At 39.4% G+C, this 18,902-nt stretch overlaps 1 protein-coding gene across 1 annotated transcript; it reads right to left on the minus strand.

The window, feature by feature from the left end:
- Positions 1-4,882: 4,882 nt before the first annotated feature.
- On the minus strand, positions 4,883-17,049 carry LOC140316978 (uncharacterized). The gene is made up of 7 exons (XM_072395060.1): positions 16,938-17,049; positions 15,933-16,088; positions 10,611-11,491; positions 8,059-8,114; positions 6,475-6,599; positions 6,105-6,277; positions 4,883-5,860 (listed from the first exon to the last, which is right to left on the minus strand). The coding sequence occupies exons 1-7, from the start codon at positions 16,945-16,947 to the stop codon at positions 5,144-5,146; spliced, it is 2,118 nt and encodes a 705-aa protein (XP_072251161.1). The 5' UTR covers positions 16,948-17,049; the 3' UTR covers positions 4,883-5,143.
- Positions 17,050-18,902: the final 1,853 nt, after the last annotated feature.

The raw sequence follows: 18,902 nt of genomic DNA on the forward strand, positions 1-18,902 counted from the left end.
ATGATCCACACCTAACACAGTGTGAAATGGTTTATTCACCTCTTTACGTAATCTCCCTTCTCCAAACCAAGGTGCCCGAGTGGGCCTTCATATATGAGAAGGTTGGTTAGTTACTTCCTGAGAAGGCTTTTGAAACTTTCATACATAGACCCATAACACCTGCGGATACAGAACCACAAGTCCATATATGCACACTTGGAAAACATGCAACGTGAATTTGACCAGATCTGCAGACGCACACCATTGGAGGCTTGCAGAGCTCTGTGTGCAGGTTTTTTTTTTTTTGCATAAGAGAAGTGATACCACTAAAACAGTCTATCATGCAGTATACTGACGGTTGTTTACAGCACACTGTAAAGGAAGTTAACTGCTTTCTATGACTGGGGTAAACATCTAGCATGTAAAGCTCAAGCTATAATGAGACTATTACATTTCACACATCTACATCAAACATTTTCATTCAGTGTTTGAACTGAGGAGCCAGACGACCAAACATTTACGGGTTGGATGGATTGTTGTTGCATTAACACAGGGACTTACTGCAGCACACTTGTCAATGAGCTGCAAAGAATGACGGGATGAAAATGATTTTGTTGCTGAAAGGTTTGCAAATATCCTTCCCTTCACACCTTTAAAATGCACCGTACCACACAGACCAACGCAACGCAGTCTTTTGATCTTCATAGGGTTCAGTCATTGATACAGTGCATTCCCTAACCATCACTACTGAATGAATAACCATAATGTTAACCTAACTCCAACCAATCATAAAACCAGGTGTTGACTCTCAGAAAACCCTTACATGTGCAGATTTACCATTTCATCCCCACATGTACAGAAAAACACGAGTGCACACACACACATTTGTATAATTGATGAATTAAATCAAATAAATTGAATTAAATTCTGTTAAGTACCTTGAATTCCTAAAAGTACAAGGCATCAAGTGTTCAAAGATGTAGCAAAAATAGAAAAATGGAATAATAAAAGTGAATATCTGCGGAACAAATTGATGTATCCTCGACAGTACCCTATCTTTTCAGTCACATATCAATAACATCACCCGGTCTGCATATTTTCACCTCTGCAACATCAACCGCCTCCGCCCCCCCTCACCCCCATACCACTTCTGTTCTTGTTCACAGCCTCGTCACTTCTCGCCTGGACTACTGCAACTCTCTCCTCTCCGGTGTCATTCACAAATCACTCCATAAACTCCAGCTGGTCCAGAATTCAGCTGCCCGCATCATCACAAGGACCCCCTCCAGCCACAACGTCAGCTCCGTCCTACAGCAGCTCCACTGGCTCCCAATAAAATTTCGAATTGAATTCAAAATCCTCCTGTTAACATTTAAGTCCATTCACAGCCTCGGCCCTCCCTACCTGTCTGACCTCCTCCATGTTGCCATGCCCTCCCACACTCTCCGATCCGCCTCCTCTGCCCACCTGACTGTCCCACCTGTCCGTCTCACCAGCATGGGGAGCAGAGCATTCAGCCGCTCTGCTCCTCGTCTTTGGAACAGTCTACCATCGGAACTCAGGAACACTACTTCACCCCCCACACTTCCAAACTCAAAACCTACCTTTTCAAACTTGCCTTTTCCCTGTGACTTCATTTGCACTGCGTAATTTTAACCTGATTTTGTTATCATTGTCTGTGTTGCATTGTTTTTAACCTATGTACGATGACCTTGAGTGTTCAGAAAGGCGCCTATAAATAAAAGGTATTATTATTATGTACCTGTGCCATATCACTAATGAAGGAGCAGTACCAGTATGAGCTGCTGAAATTTACAACTTTTAAAGTTGTAAAACTTTTGTCATGGTTTCTCATTTTCAGGAGCCAGTAAGGTTTATTTACAGTGAGCAATGGACAGATGGGAGATGAGAGACTGATTGGGCTGATTTGGCCTAGGCCTAGAGGCTGCGTAGCCCAGACCAGGGAGGGAAGCAAAGTTAGCGTTGGCAGGTAGAGAGTGACTGGATGCCAGAGTTCAGAGAAACTGGATATTTCTTACTTGTGGTCTGGAGTATTTGAGCTACGGGGGAGTGAGTCAGTGAGTCAGCTGGGTTCCAGTGTTCCACACAGTGGGACTGTGTGGAAAGCCAATGAAGAGATTTAACACTGGCTGGGGATTTAGAGTTTGACGAGGTGAGGTAGGTGAGTAAACTGTTTCCATAGACGAAGCTATGGTGGTGGCACTCTGTCCGTACAGCCTAACTGATCTGTTTTGAGTCAGAATTTGGAGTTTCATACTTAGATTCTGTCTTTTAAAGGTACCCAAACTCAGCACTGCCAAATAATGTACTCTCTAATAAATCTAATACTGTAGATAGCCTACACATAACAGCATAATAGTAAATATATATAACGTGATTATGTAAAAAAAACAAAACTGTGCAATTAAACAAATTGGAAACTCTGAGAGGAGGGGGAGATGGTTAGTAAAGGTCCTCAGAGCATGATTTATCCAGGTAAAGGTTGTTGTTACAGAGTCCAGGTTGGGTTCCAGAGTGGAGGGGGGATTCTGCCTTTGGTGCAGTGGCTCTCAGTCAGCGGTGGGGGGAGCAGGCAGGTTGGTGAAGCAGGTTGGTGTCTCGGAATCCACAGGAGAATGCTAGGACCACAATTTGGGGAAACAGAGCGAGGAGAACAACAAAGGAATCTGCACTGGGAACACAGGAAGGCAAGGTTAATGCGCAAAGGCAGTATTCTACAGTCGGCCGAATTACCAACGATGTAGAGAGGCAAGCTGGGGAAGACTGGCTGTGCCTGCAGATCCTTAAGAAGGCGTCTTGATGAGGGCACAGGTGTAAGAGCAGGAGCTAACCAGACTCCGCCCCGGGCTTCCTGGAAACCTGCTCAGCCTCACCTAAGACCCAGACACCAAAACAACACCACAGCCAAGCATGATCGTGACTCAAATAATATTGCATCAACTTTAATCCATAATATGCCTTATAAATCATTGCAAAGAGCAACTATGAATGGTAGGTTTTCTTTTGAAATTAATTTCGATATCTCACTATGGCACAAGCCCCTGTGCACAGTCCCCAGAAGTTCTTTTATATATATTTTTTAAACCTTTATTGACCTTATGGAACTTACAAAGAGATGGTAGGACAACAGTAGTAGATAAGAGGTAAATGAGTACATTAGACAATTGGCAAGTAAAATTGTGGCAGTTGATCGATATACTATTACAAGTTTACAATTACAACTATTACAATAAGAGCCATAAAAATAAATTGATTCATTAAAATAAATGTGACACAAAGCTTGGACAGTTTCTTACTTTTCTTTTATTATCCAGCTCTGACAGACATTTCCGAAAAGAGTGCCACTCTGCACAGAAGAACGGAGACATGGGAGGGGATCCAACAAATTTGTTTGTCAATATGGAATTCCGCATAGAATATAATAAATTTAGATACATTCTTAATATGACTACTTTTAAAAAAAGTAGTGGGTTAGCAGTGTCGCCTCACAGCAAGAATGGTCCAGGTTCAATCCCCACCCAGGGCCTTTCTGTGTGGCGTTTACATGTTCTCCCTGTGCATGCATGGGTTCTCTCAGGGTACTACGGCTTCCTCCCACTGTCCAAAAACATGCATGTTAGGTTAATTGGTGTCTCTAAAATTGTCCCTAGGAGTGTGTGTGGTTGTTTGTCTCGTTTATCTCTGTGTGGCCATGTGACGGACCGGTGACCTGTCCAGGGTGTATCTCGCCTTTCGCCCAATGACCACTGGGATACCTGACAGTTGGATTAAGCGGGTAAAGAAAATAGATGGATGGACTTAAATGTGTTCTCTTGTGGGTATTCAAAATATCAGATTACTTTAACTTTAAGAGCCAGCATAGATCCGCTGATTTTTTTTTAATTGAGAAATGCGACCTGAGGTCTGCAAAGAATTTGCTGGAGACACACATTCAGAGAAAAGATGAGAGATTATTTTAGTATGGTGTTTCACAAAATGAACATTGCTGATCAATTTTAGTAAATTTGGCAAACAAAGTCTTCACATGGGTATGTTCTATGGAGAGTCATCTTATTGCCGTAGCCTATTTGTTACCCTATACAGTGCAGTGCCCCAATTTATAACTCAAATCAGACTTTTAAATCTGTTTAGTTTGTGAGTTTGCTTATTTTGGATGATAGCTTGCTGGAAGAGAGGAGGACAGAGAGAAACGGTGAGAGAGCCACAGAGAGAAAGGAAACTTGTGACATGGTGGCCAGAAAGATGGTTAGAATGCAGAGGCAGCTTCTGTTTTCACATTCACTGCAGTGGATTACATAATTATCTCACATAACTGAGGAGCTTCTTAAAATATATAGCAAATTACATGGATTTATTGTATAGACGACATAGGAGGAAAGAGAGAGAGCTGGATGAGCTACCAGGGCAAAGCAACAGTAAAGGTTTTTCTTATTTCTTTTTTTTGCACATGCAATATCACTTTTATGACTGAAGTGTTCATTAGTATTCATTTGGTATACGTAAATATGTTTTCATAGGGATTAATGTCCTCAGCCTACATTTTGACATTACCTGTTGTTTCAGTTTCAGCCGTAGCTGTGTGGCTGTGCCAGTAAATGTAGGTTTAGGTTCAGTTCATGTCGTACACTAAAAAATGTAGAACTGAGTAATAGGAATGCGCATTTCAGTTTTCGAGTTGAATCATACTCAGAAATGGCATGATAAATGATATGATAAAAAAACAATCAATCCCGAGGAATACAGTTTTCAGAATGAAACACAAACACAGCAGTTAAAAGATTGGTTGAGCTCATTTTTTCCTCTCAAACCAAGAAGTGCGAAAGAGCCGCTAAGATTTTTTTTTTCTATTTTATTCACAAAAAAACAAAAAAATCAACATGGATTTACAAGTTAAAGATATATTGTGTTCGAGATATATGTTTTGAATAACATGTTGTGGATAAATGTTTTATACATTTCTTTTGTTCGGTACATTTTTCAAAATGAGTCATTCTGGATAGTATTTTCTCTTGCAAGCATAAAACCACATGCAGTCATCACCATACTCATGCACACGGTATCTGTCACCTCAGTTGTAGTGAAGAAAAAAAGGAAAGAAAGCACGTGCTGCATATGCACCCTCCACCACACCGATGACCTACTTTTAATAATCTGATTTTACAGGTGTGTTGGAAGTCTCAATGTCTGTGGTGTCTCTGTGGCTGTGAGCCCCTCCAATCTGGTAGTTCCAGCGGATGTATTTCACCAGCACTTTACACAGTGACTTCCTAAACTTCTCCCCTATAAATGCATAGATCACTGGATTTATGCAGCAGTGGGACAGTGCAATTAGCTCAGCAAGGGCCATTGCTGAGTTGATGGTATCTGAAGTTTTACAGTCATTTAGGATTTTTAGCTGCTCCAGTGTCTGAAGGAAAACTATGATGTTGTAAGGAACCCAGCACGCCACAAACACACAGACCACAGTAAATATCATTTTCATCGCTTTGTCTCTTTTGGAGTTCCTGGATTTGGAGACCACAACAAGGATTTGTACATAACAGAAAATGATGACAGGGAGGCACACAAAAAGCCCCACTGTGTTCTCACTAAAGTTTCGCAGATATTTCCAAAACTTTTCTGTTTCCTCTGGGTAGAAAGGCTGGCACTGGGAGCTGTTGCTTTCACATGGATCCTCCTCCAAGGAGGCAAATATCACCTGAGGGGATGCCATAATTACAGATATAACCCAGATTATAATGCTGGCTGTGATTCCGTAGCGAAGTTTCCGGGCTCGCAGGGCTGCAACAGCGTGGACGATGGCGAGGTAGCGGTCAACACTCATCAGGGTCACAAACAAAGTCCCGCTGTAGAAACCTACCTGCTCAGAGGAGCACAGAGGAAGCACAGTGAGTACAGGATGTGACATGACATGAGGTGACATTTGCCAGGCTCAGTAAAGTTCCTCACACAGCCGACATTTCATGGCAGCTGTCTCACGCACAATCGCAAGAGTACGACTTGAGTTTGAGCTTGAGTTTTAAACATTGGAAATTGAAACATTGATCATTATTTGTGTTTAACATAGTCGAATATTCATTTGTCATAAAAAGAAAAGAGCCAACCTGATAGAATCCTGTTATAAGTTTGCATGATGCAAGGTTCTGTGAACTGTAGGCCCAAAGGGGCAGAGACACAGTCAGTAAGAGGTCAGACAGGACCAGGTTAAGGAGGCATACATCTGTCATGGTTCTCAGCTTGATGTACCGGAGGAGAATCCACAGAACTGTGCAGTTCCCTGTGAAATCGGTTAAAATTGTTAGTTGTTATGAGTTTCATATCATTTCTGGTTGCAGTCTGTAAAAGTGTGTGCAGCAGTTTAAGCTTAAGTGAGTTAAACTCAAATTTCCTCGCTGTGTTTGGAGCTTTAATGTACATAGTAATTGTTTCTCAGTTGTTACACTTTTGTTGGAATATAAGCTTATTTGAACATACCCAGTAGGCCCAGACAAAACAGCGTGTAGTAAAGACCCAATAAGGATTTATTGGAAAAGTCGGCATCGATATCATCACATACATCATACTCATATCCGATGCCGTATTCTGACTCATTCATACTGCTGTGGGACAGAGCAAAAAACATTTGGTCAGTACTTCGCAATAGTAAAGCAGCCTGGTTAAGAAGAACACATTAAAGTAAAAAACCTTTTTACACAGTGGTATTCGATGTACAGAGAGGAAAACATGCAGAAGTAAAGAAAACAAATACCCAAATTATTCTCTGTAGAATCTCCCAATATCCCAGATTTTTTTTTCTATCTGAGAAAATAATTAGCTATGACCTTTCACTTGTAATTTTTCCGAATGCTTTTTACGTCTTCCGTTCTTGTCACCAACCATCCCATAGAAATGTGTATATTTTCCATTGGGCAAACAGGTACACAAGTCCATGTTAATTATGATGGGAACTATTATTTTTTTCTTTGATGTTATCTGTTTATAACTTGATATGGGGAAGATGTAGAGCTCAGTGCGGAAAAAAAACTGTGCAAGCAGTTGGACTGACTTGCTGTTCATGAGCATTCTGAGTTCATGTGATGGTTCTTTAATTTCGATTAAGGTTTTCCTCTTAGACCCTCAGTCCATCAATCAAGTGAAAACAGTGCAAAACTACAGAAAGATGCAACAGCTGGAAAATTCCCGTGTCATTTAATTCAGCTTTTTGCTCCAACGGCCACACTCATCAATTACTTGCCGTTCAACAAATGCATAGCAGTATAACATAATTACAGAAGGTATAAGCAAATTAGTGTGACCACACAAAACAATCCTCTGTTTTAACCCAATAAAAATTTTTTTTTGCTACATGTAGCACCTGTCTTTAATCCATTTCATCCTGTTGAATTTCCCTCCTAAGATTAACATGAAATTGTTCATTATTCTAAGCTGCAGAAAGATGAAAATATAAAAGTTTTTATGTCTCCTTACTTTACAATGCTGGCTTTGTAATATTTTCTTGTTATATTGAAGAAAAATTCTATTTTCTATAAGTTATAATTCCAACTCCAGAGAAAAGAAGATGGTACTGCCCGCTTCTCCTCTTCATTAAACCCAGTGTCCCTTTACACCATGAACGCTGATCGTCATACAGTGAACTTTTTGTTCTTTAAACCATCCCAATGTGGGGAATTCACAAATATTGCAGGGCCTTTTGTGCCCTTTAAGCTGAACTTTTCTGTAACATTCATAGTTTGGTGAGTCACTTTGGGAGAGATCTCTGTAACAAACGTTAAGAAGTTCAATGCTGGTTTATGAAACACTCAAGAGCTTTCAAAATCTAAAAGAAATATACAAGAATTCAAAATTCATGGTTAAATTTGTTGATTCCCATTCCCGAGCTTACTCGGTTCTGAATGGGCTGCACTGACAGCAGCGTTAAACTCTAGCATCATCTCCTGCCTTCATTTAGAGTGGTACATGTAAGTCAATTTCACAAACACCCTACTGCTGTGACTATAATCAAATTTATTTGATCTCTCAAACCACATCTCAAACATTTTTCTTTCACTGTCAACATACAGAGAACCACCTGGTTTGACACCCATGCCGACCCTCACTTCCTGTGGCTGACTTTGCTTATGCGCACAGACAAAGCCACACGTGCAAACAGAATCCTCAACTACACACAGAGTTTAAGTGTAGGAGGTAAATAAGAAGCAAGTCTATCATATGGAAGCTAAATGTTTAGAGACTAATATGTGAAACACTTACCACATGCGTTGCCAATATCCCTGCTCTTGAATGTGTGTGCTCTAGTGCTGAGCATCAAAGTTACATCAGCAACATGCAGTGCTTGCTTTTTGTGTCAAATCCTGTTGCATTGCTCACTTCTGGTAAAGTGAATTCTGTGCTTTGTTGTTTCCTCTGCATAGTGTTGAAGCTGCCAGTGCGGTTTTCTCAGAAATGTCCCTTTATATGTGAGCAAAGGGTGAAACAAGAGTTAGGGGAAAGTGCATGAGTAGTCTTACTCTTTTCTTTGGTTCTATTCACTCATCTCAAATGTTGTGTTTTTTTTCTAAAGCATGTTGCTCATCAGGAATTCCAAAGTTTTACTCAAATATATTTACTATAAGGTGTTTGATTAACAAAAAAATATGCTCTTTTATCCTGATATATCTAGACACATTTTGATGGATCATGGCCTTATTTGTCGTCACCATGACTACCATCAGCTGTTTGCACACAGACGTGAGGGGTTGAAATTTGAATCACACACAATGAGAGGGAAGTTCAGGTGTTCACTTTATTTTTCAAACATTTTCAAAAGAGCTGCATTAACACTTTACTCCTCCATATATCATTGCATTTTTACATTTTTTTCCGCAGATACTGAACTTTCCGCAAGGCAACAAAAACAGCATGGCTTGAAAGTTAAAGGCTCACTGAAGGAAATATTTACAACATGGATGGGGTAATACAAGTTTTTTGCCTATGTGGCCATCACTTTTTTTTGTCTTTTTAAAATTTTTTCAATGATTACAACACTGTCATTGTCCGTCTCAAACAACCTTTTTAAAATGTTCCATTTGTTCACTTATCTGTTTATTTTTTTACTACATCTCTTGTCATGATAAGGTCCCTCTTCAGCTGTTTGTTAAGGGAAGAAATGAACCTCATCACAAACCACAACGTGCTGTCAAGTGAAAAAGAAAAAAATTGAGAAAGTGTGAACTGCCACCTAGTCTTCAACAAATGAGCAATATACCTATTCTATTCAATATGACAGAAACGTGACTTTCATACTAAGAAAGAGCAAGATAAGAGGCTGCCATAGAAATGACAGACTGAAGGCTCCAAAGATTAGATGTCATCTTAAGTAGCATTTGGCAAAGTAAGATCACCATGACAATGCCAACAGAGAGTGCAACGACATGTTCTGCAACGTACAGAATTTGGGACAATACCAGTGATGAGTGATTGTAAGACTAGAAGGAAAGAACACATATGCAGTACACTGTACATACATACAAATGTGAAACAATGTTGTGCCCACACAACAGATTGAAAACAATGATGAATGATGACATTCAAGATCTGCTATACGAAATCACTCCACATATGTAGCTGTTAATTATCACCAAGTATTTCCACATGATCAGTGAAACATAAGGAGTTCCATGATCTAAAGCAGTTTTGTTTTCTTTAAACCCAAACATTGAGGTTCAAAGCTGTGACACATGAAAAGAATGCATTGATGCACGGCTACTTTCCTCCAACGTCAGCAGGAGAGGAAAATAAACTGATCAAAACAACACTGTTGCAATGAAGATCAGATTGAAGAAAAGATGTCATCTGGATGGGAGCAAATGTTGCTCTAAAACCTTTCAGCAGCGATGGAGCCTTTTTTTTAGATGTGCAAGCATCCAGTTCTAAAGTTCTATCGTTAATGCACCTTTTTACCATCAGATCTGCAGGCTTCCTAACTGAGCACTGATTACAAGACGGATGGACCCTCACCTCTTTAATCAATAGGGTGCGACGCCAAAATTTTAATTAGTTTAATTTTGTCTAACCACAGTCCATTTTAAATTAGCTTTGGCCCAGAGAAGATGGCAATGTTTCTGGACCATTCCTTTCACAATATAGCTTTAACCTGCATTTGTGGATTGCACAGTGAATGGTATTCAAAGACAGAAAGACATTTCTGGAAGCATTCCTGAAACCAAATTTTTAAAGCTCTGTCTATCTTTATTCTAAAAGACTTGCATCTCTATGGGGCTCGTTTCATACTCAGTCATGTAACTGACCTGTTGTTATTAAATCTAACTAGTTGTTACATGTTCAACCATCTGTTTCCTTTTAGTACCATTTACCTTTCCACCCATTTGACTCCATCAAAACTTATTTGAGATCTGTTCCCTTCAAATTCAAAATGAGCTCATAGTTTTCGTGAAAGGGTAAATGTCTCACTTTCAACATTTGAGATGTTTTCTGTGTTCTACTGTGGTTCAAATATTGATTTATGAGACTTGCAAATCGTTTTGTTCTGTTTTATTGACATTTTACACCGTATCCCAGCATTTTTGGAATTGGGGTGGTACTATTTCCACCTGTCCCTTCTATGTGATGACTGTGGTCTCAGAGGACTTGCTGGACAATGAGCTTCTCCTGAATGAACTATCTGTCCAAGTCATGGTGGAAACAGGCACAAATCTCTTCAGTAGCTGCATGGCTCGTTTCATAAACTTCTGTGATACAAAGGCGTATATGATGGGGTTCAGGCAGCAGTGAGTGTAAGCAAAAGCCTCCGTCACTATTACTGATAGCCTCAAGTCGTTATCCCATTTGCATGACTCCATTGCTATTATGCCTTTTGAATGCAGAAAATTCAAGAAAAGCGAAATGTTGTATGGAGCCCAGAACAAGAAGAAGATGATCACTATAAAGAAAATCAGTTTAACAGCGCGGTACCTTTTTGTAAACCGCATTTTCATCAGTGTTGGGACGACCCTTGAGTAGCAAACTACCATCCCCAATAAGGGAATCAAGAGACCCATTACATTTGTTGCAAATAGTTCATAATGCTTCCATCCGTCGTTTTCAGGGCAGTAGTAACATCCCTGCCCGTCAGACTCATTTTTCACTTTTGAAAAGACAACAGATGGCAGAGAGACACACAAGCTCAACATCCAAACAAACAAGGCCACTCCAATGCCTGCCCTTCCTGTCCAATAGTGTGCCACCTTGTAAGAATGCATGATGATCACATAGCGGTCCAGCGCCATAACAACCATGAAGAAGATGCTGCTGAAGAAACCAGACTGGTTAAACCATGAGACAAAACGGCACAGAAAGTCCCCGAAAATCCAATTGCCGGCCAATGTGTAGTGACAATAGAAAGGTAATGTGAGGACAAAGAGGAGGTCGGAGATGGCCAAGTTGAAGAGACACATGTCTGTGAAGTTGGTCTTGTTGCGATACTTCACCAGGACCCACACCACGAAGCCGTTACCTTGGGAAAGAGAGGGAAAAAAATGTGTATTTGTCAGATGCTGATTTTTAATCATCACACGGTTACATATGGTCATGATAAAATGTGTGTTGACACTAATGATTCTATGTTTTAGGACATAACAAAAAAGAAAATCATGTGGTTCTTTCATGGTCTTAAAGTAAGGTGAATACAACAATTCTTTCAATTTAATTAACAAAAAACTAAGCCAAAAGGCAGAAGCAGTGTTTGAAATTCAATATCAGTACTCGATATCTTGTAGAACCACCTTTAGCAACAATGACTTCATGTAATTGTTTATAGTATGATGTTATCAGCCACTAACAGATGTGGAGGATATTTGACTCACTCCTCTTTACAACGTTGCTTCAGTTCATTGAGGTCTCTTACAGTATTGCCATAAATAAGGTCAGGTTATGGAATTTGACTGGATTATTGCAGCACCTTGATTCTTCATTCTGTTGTAGATTACCAGCTGTGCTTGGGATCATTATCCTGTGCATGACTCAAGTTCAGCCAAGCTTTAACGTTAAAGTTGCTGTGCATTATGACCAAACATGTCCACTTTGGTCTCATCTGTCTTTGGAACTCATGTTAAACAACGCTGAATAGCTGTTTGCATAAGTCAAGCATTTAATAGTGATAGTGTCAGTGTTAATATCTTGGAACCAGCAACAATGAGGTCAACAGTCCCAACCATTAACTATTCAAGTCAAAACCAATGGGATATTTGCATTAAGAGAAACTGTTGACTTGATCTCAGGCTACTACCTTAAGTTATTGAGCTATCACTGGTTGCGTCTTTTGGTCTTGTCCAGAATGTCGCTCGCTACATGTAAAGTGATAATGGCGAGCATTACAATCAATATGCGGGCTCTTCTTGTGGTAAAAATTAAGATGATAATGACATTGATGTGGGGAACATACAGTTGCAGAGATGAGAATGGTGATAAAAGGTGCGTTAAAGCGCACCTTGTCTGCCCGTGGCTGACTTCTTTGTCTGATGAGGTTGTTGCGGTTGACGACGCAGCAACTTGTTACCTGGCATGAAGCTAAGTTTACTTTGAATGATAATACTATAGGTCCCATAGAGCGAGCAAAGCCTTCATAACAGACTAAATGACCTCAACTTAAAATAAAGGCCACCATGGTTGGAGTGAATTTAATCCTGTTTTTTGTTTTTGTTTTTTATATGTCAAATGATTTCTCTACTTTCGAAGGTAACTCTGGGTAGAGAATTTCTCCATTGTATTAAGACCAGTTTGGAACAGGCCCTGCCCCAGCAGCCTCTGGAATAAGACTTTTTGGAGTCTATTTGTGCCAGTGACTTGACTGTAATGAGCTCACTGGTTGGCAACATTCTTGCCTCAGGATGTAGGCTTTTTATATATATATATATATTCAAGCTTCAGTAACTATTGTCTGACATTTATTAGAAAAAAAAAACAATTAAAACAATGAGGAACATTCATAGTCGATGCACTGTTGGCCACAGAGGGACCTCTTGAAGTTGTGATGATGACAAGATTTGCTCTGTCCTTTTGATGCAGAAACCATGAATTGTCTCTAATATATTATTAAAAGAACAAAATAGTCCATGTATTTTAAGTGTGTCATATTGCTGGGGGCTGGGGAGCGGTTAGGTGGTGCCCACAGGCCACTTAATCACGTACCAACAAGTTGAAGACGTCTTGCAAATTTTACTAAGCTGTAATGACTTAGCCTCATTCAATTGATAACGTTGTATTGTGGGTAATGTGGTTGTGAGCTCTCAAATATAAAAGCCAAGACCATTTTGATGCCATTATCTTGAGATCACGATTTGATTATTCAGTCATCTCATGATAATCAGATAATTGGCTGTAATAATTTGTCTTCAAGTAACCACATTGTTGAAACATTCAGAATACAAATGCTTTTTTTATAAATATATTCTGAAAGGTGAATTACTTTATTAGGATAGTACAGGTAAAAAGAACATATGCTGGTGTGTTTGTATCAAACGGGAACTAGAGATATTAATAGAATAGAGTTGTTCAGGCCACTTAGTGACATTACACCTGATAATGACCAGTAATTGTCTTATTGTTGTGATATTTTTGTTGAGTCCACATAAGCAAAGTACACTGTAGTTACAGCAACTGTTGGAGGAAATCATTAGAAATGCCTTTAATCACCTTTGTTGTGCTCTTGTTATAGTATTGTAATATGACCTGAGTGGGGCAGAATATTCCCATGAGAATATTCTCTCTCAACCAAGACAGAAAATATCACCAGATGACCTCAATCAATGAAAAGCATATTGTCTAGCCTTGTGGTTTTTGATGACGATGTTTACTTTCATATAACTACTCCTTGTTTTTATCACTGTGACTTGAGGGTGCTGCAGAGCTTTCAGAACAAAATACACAGAGCCAACCCATCTGTGAAAAATTCTTTATTGCAACTCAAACGTAAAACTTGTCCTCTCGAGCTGGATCTCAAGGCCCGTGTCCTCCTCCCCGGGGCTGCTGTCTGAAATCATGCATGGGAGAGTCTGGGACTCCAGTGAGCAACACCTCCGATGCAGTTCAATTAAATCTGTGTTGGTGAGGGCCAGTTACTTATGGAAGGAGGGCTGGAGTAATGAGATCAACCAACAGAGAAGACAGCATTTCCCTCACTGAGGACGTAAAATAAAAACCGCGACGGGCCAAACAGAATAATCACAAAGGATTATTTTAATGAAGTCGCGTAAATCTATAATTTTTACGAAGGGCCTGATAAAATCATAGATAAGGATTATTTTAATACAGTCTTGGAGGACTATAAATCTGCTGAATATATTAGAATAAATAATACTAAAGGAGAATAATATAAACAATAAACTGTAATAAATTATTTATAGCATTCTGTTCTATTCAGTAATACTCCATTAATCTCAGCAGGGAAATTAAATTGCTGCAGTATTATTCATTATTAAAGCTATACTATTGTTATAGATAGATAACAAAATAAAGACAAACATAGACAGGAACTCACAGCCAACTATTCAACATCTGGGGCGCAGAGATGCTCCTTCTCAGTGACGTGTCCAGGACTACACCATCTGTTGTTAACAAGCACTGTAATCCCCCTCCTTCACTGTTAGCTTTCTGTCTACAGCCTTAAAACTTAGTAGAGATGCAAGAGTTGCTCCTGATGCCATGTCTTGATGGGAAAAATGATGTCGTCTTTTCCCGCTGTGTCCTAATCATTTCATCTGCAAGTGATCTCACACTTTCCATGATGGTCAAAGAAAGAAATGGTTTAAACCTTCCGTCTCCTTTTTCTCCATTTTTTTCCTGCTCTCCATCCTCGATGACCACTTCCCAACCCTCCACCATATCCAGACCCCCCCCCCCCCCCCTTCCCATATCCACCACATCAAGGTCTATATGATGAAGCATCCAGGCTTCTTGAAGAAATGAATGACTCAACAAAGGAAATCACCAGGTCAGATTAGAGATGTAATCCTTTCTTTTCTCCAGGTGTTGTGAAATTTGACCCAAAAATACACATGAAAAACAAAAAAAGCCTGTAGAGAAATCAGGCTCCATAAGCTGATGTGATGCTGCGTGATGACTGTGATGAGATAATGATGGAGTTCGTGTTCCTCATCTTCTGTCTTTTTGAGAGGGGATCACTTCAGAAACCGTGGCTGGAGAGCAGGACCTTGTGGCGAGTGCAGGAGCTGGTGGAGGGGAGAAGGCGCCGTTTTTTTTACGTCTCTGGGAAAACAGTCACTGTGACTGCCAGCAGAGGTGAAGCGGGAGGAGGACGTCCAGAGAAGAGGCCATAAACATCCGAGGAGGGCTGAATGTTTTCCTCTTGTGAATGAATGTAAAATGATGAACTCCAAATTGTTTGCAAATAGCCCTATAACCTTCCTAGATTCACAGGCAGCAGCAATTGCTTCTCTTAGATAACTGCCGACGTCTTTCCTCCGTGGCGTTGAGTTAACACTCACCTGAACGCTCCAGACCAGCAAAGTGACAAAACCTCTGCTATGAAATGACACAACAATAATATGTGATGTTCTGTTGCTCATCTGAGCATTTGGCCAGATTTTAAAACAAACGGACGGATGATTTATTTTAATGTCCTGTTATGTAAAGCCTTAGAATTAGATGTATTTTATGTAGATACAAATGTACACACACACAAAGTACAAGTTCTCATCCTGAATCCTCATTAACAAAACGATCCCTTGATTTCTGTCCTCAAAAAGGAGACCCACCTCCCTTCTGCAGACGGAAAGCAAGTACCCAAAGGGGAGGAGTGTGACTGCAATGCAAGCGTGTAAACTATTTCCTCATAGTAGACGCACCATATACAGTACTGGTAAAATGTTTGGGCACACATATTCACATTTGTTATGTATGAGTCGTTGTTTCCAAACTTCTGATGCAGATACACTTACCCATGAAGCCAAGGATGAAAACCAAGCTATACAGGGTGGCCAGATACATCCTGCTGAAGGCCATCACGTCAACATAATCGCAAGGAGCCGTGTTTCCATTATCAAAGTATGATGAATAATCAAATGTTGGTGTGAAGGTTTCATTATCGTACTCATCTGTTGACAGACAAAGATTTTTCTTTTAATGTCAACATCTTATTTGATACAACTACTATACACATGGACACTGCTCCTATACATTTCTTTGTTTCATGTGCTTCATCTTTAAGTGAATGAAATTTTGCTTTTGTTGAGCTACATTCACAAAAACATCATGTGGACCATGTGATGAAGAAAGTGGCTTTATGCCACCTGCTGGTTGCCAACAATAGAAAGCCCACTTGTGATAAAAATTGCCTTTGCATTTCGCCTAAAGGATGTAAAGATCTAAATTTACATTGGCAAAAATATCAACATTTATCAGTGCCGGTCATATGAGGCTGTGGAATCTAATCACATTCTCACATACTGCTGCTGTTGTATTTGGTCAATTTGCTTATGTTCTGATGAATTTGAACATGTTCCACATATAAAGCACGATGCATTTCATGAATATGTATATTTATATTTATGGTATATCTAATCAATTATCATAACTGTGAATTGTTTCATATGACCTATTATAATATTGTCTGACTGATTATTGATTATAGACCATATTTTTATCGTAACAAACTTTTTGGTAATACATATATATATATATATATATATATATATATATATATATATATATATATATATATATATATATATGAAGAGAGACGCTCCTGCTGCAATAGAATGGTTTCAGAACTTAAACTGTAGCATAATGATGATCCAAATGGAAATCAAAGTGTGATAAATAAAAATGTGGAACTTGATTTTAACGCCGGCAGCAAGTGATAAACCCTTAACATGACACACTTTAACACATATGCACAATACGGACTAACAAGGTAAAGACTATGTGTCCATAAATGTATTCACCTGTCATCATGATGTCTCAAGGGTCGGAGTCTGCACTCCCAAGGCTTCTCTGTGTCTGGGTCTCTTTGGATTAGATGCTGTCAGATCTGCCACAATGAACTAAATGTCTCAAAACTAGCAGTTCCCTAATAATGAGCAAGGCACAGAGAGAGATGTGTTGTTTCCTGTACATTCTAGTTTGAGATCTTTATCTGAGTCTCTTGGGTCACACGTCAAAAATAGCACAAAGACTTGCACATTAAAGACTGGTACACATAAAAATGACTGCTTAAAAGTTCTTATGATCATTATTCTTTTAAAAAAATGTAACCATGAAATAAAGAAAATAAAGTATTTTAGTAATAGTACATTTCAATAACCAGGCATACGTAAAAATACAGCAACATTTCACAGCCTTACAGCCCTACACTTGAATTAAACTATATTTGGTAATATAAGACTGTTGTTTCTATTAGTTAGTAGCTGTAAAAATATGTATGAAAAATATATGTAAAAATTTGGTTTGTATCATTAGTCAAATTCAGTCATTTTGGAACGTGATAGAGTAATGTTGTTGCTGTAGATTACTTGTTTTGGTCATTGTTAACTCTCTCTCGTTTCCGCTTTTACAAAAGTTACATAAGTGTTTTTTATTATTATTATTTTTATCAACATTCTTTTTTTTTTAAACTTTTTTTTGTATCGTTTTCGCTAGATTGCCCAAATGATGGGAAACGTGAGGCAGTGGTGACCCCCTGTGGTGGAAAAATGCAGTCTGTTTCGGTAAAAAAAAATAAAAAAACAGGCACAAAGCACGCCGGGAGAAGGAATTTAAATTCTCATTGAATTTCAATGAGCCATTGTTGTGGATGTATGGACCCGATGGGCACTTTATTCAAACCATTAGTTGATCAAGTTAAAGAACGAATCAGATATGTGTGCAGCTCTTAAGAGTCTTTGTTTAGGTTGTGTTTATCAATTTTGATGTGGCGTGTGTGTGCGGCCGCTCTCCGTCTGGCGTTCACCGAATTCCCTCCGAGGATGATTGGCTTGAGATCTGCTGACGAGGGCGGGGCTTTAGAGATGTGCGTAAAGTTAAACATTCAAAACGTTCCAAAAATACAGGAAACCATCTACCATTGCCTTCTAAATAAAATACTACTTAAGGCATGATAGAGGCACTGAACTCGAGGTTACAAACTTAAAAAACCGAAGGTGTCATCAGCCCTGAGGTCGCTGATGACCTGATGACCTGATTTGTTTATTTGCATAATCAGAAAATATAAAAAATATTGAGGAGATACATACTCAACAATAAAGAGGCTTTCCATAAACTATACATGGATGTGCAAGCGTCCATCTGACATCGGACTTGGAGCTCAAGTGCAACACCACTGATAATCTAGGTGCTGCCTCCAAGACATCTCTGGCCTTCATATACTCACTTCCAAACACCATCTGCTTCTCACAGATGATACTCAATAAAATTTCCCTCAAGTCCTCATGGTGTCCTTCTGATCAGTGTGCTGGTGATCACTTTGACAGGCAATCCACAACTTCAAAGAAATTAGCCTTCGAAAATGTTACTTTTGTTTGGTCATTTTCTAGCTCCACCCATCTTGTTCAAATATGGTCGCTTCCAGCTCTAAGGTTCTGGATAGAAAAGGCTAATTAAACATGGTGCTCGCCCAAGTCTCTGCACTGTCAGACTGAGCCTACAGTAAACCCAAGAACGCTTCAGCTCAAAATATATTCATGTGACACACTTTTAGGGCATGAAAAAAATGGAAAAGAAAGTTTGATTTACTCCAAATCATGACCTTGTTTGTCTGTGGTACAGGTGGCGGTGTCCTGCTTAATCAAGCTCGAGGTTACACATTTCTGTTTGTGTCTTATAGCATAACCTGCTGTGAAGAGATCAAAGATTCACACTCAATTTCACTCCTGTCACTGACACACATTTCTACAGAAATTGAAGGGTTTTTA

The sequence above is a fragment of the Leuresthes tenuis genome, unplaced genomic scaffold (assembly GCF_036924035.1).
Source record: "Leuresthes tenuis unplaced genomic scaffold, fLeuTen1.0.hap1 SCAF_10, whole genome shotgun sequence".
Classification (NCBI taxonomy): Eukaryota; Metazoa; Chordata; class Actinopteri; order Atheriniformes; family Atherinopsidae; genus Leuresthes; species Leuresthes tenuis.

What these genes read in the sequence shown, in the direction of transcription:
- LOC140316978 (XM_072395060.1), bottom strand. An exon ending in TTTCATCCTTGGCTTCATGG is followed by an intron (nt 11,492 to 15,932) that starts GTAAGTGTATCT and finishes CTCTTTCCCAAG; the next exon opens with GTAACGGCTTCGTGGTGTGG. An exon ending in TTATAACAGGATTCTATCAG is followed by an intron (nt 5,861 to 6,104) that starts GTTGGCTCTTTT and finishes TCCTCTGAGCAG; the next exon opens with GTAGGTTTCTACAGCGGGAC.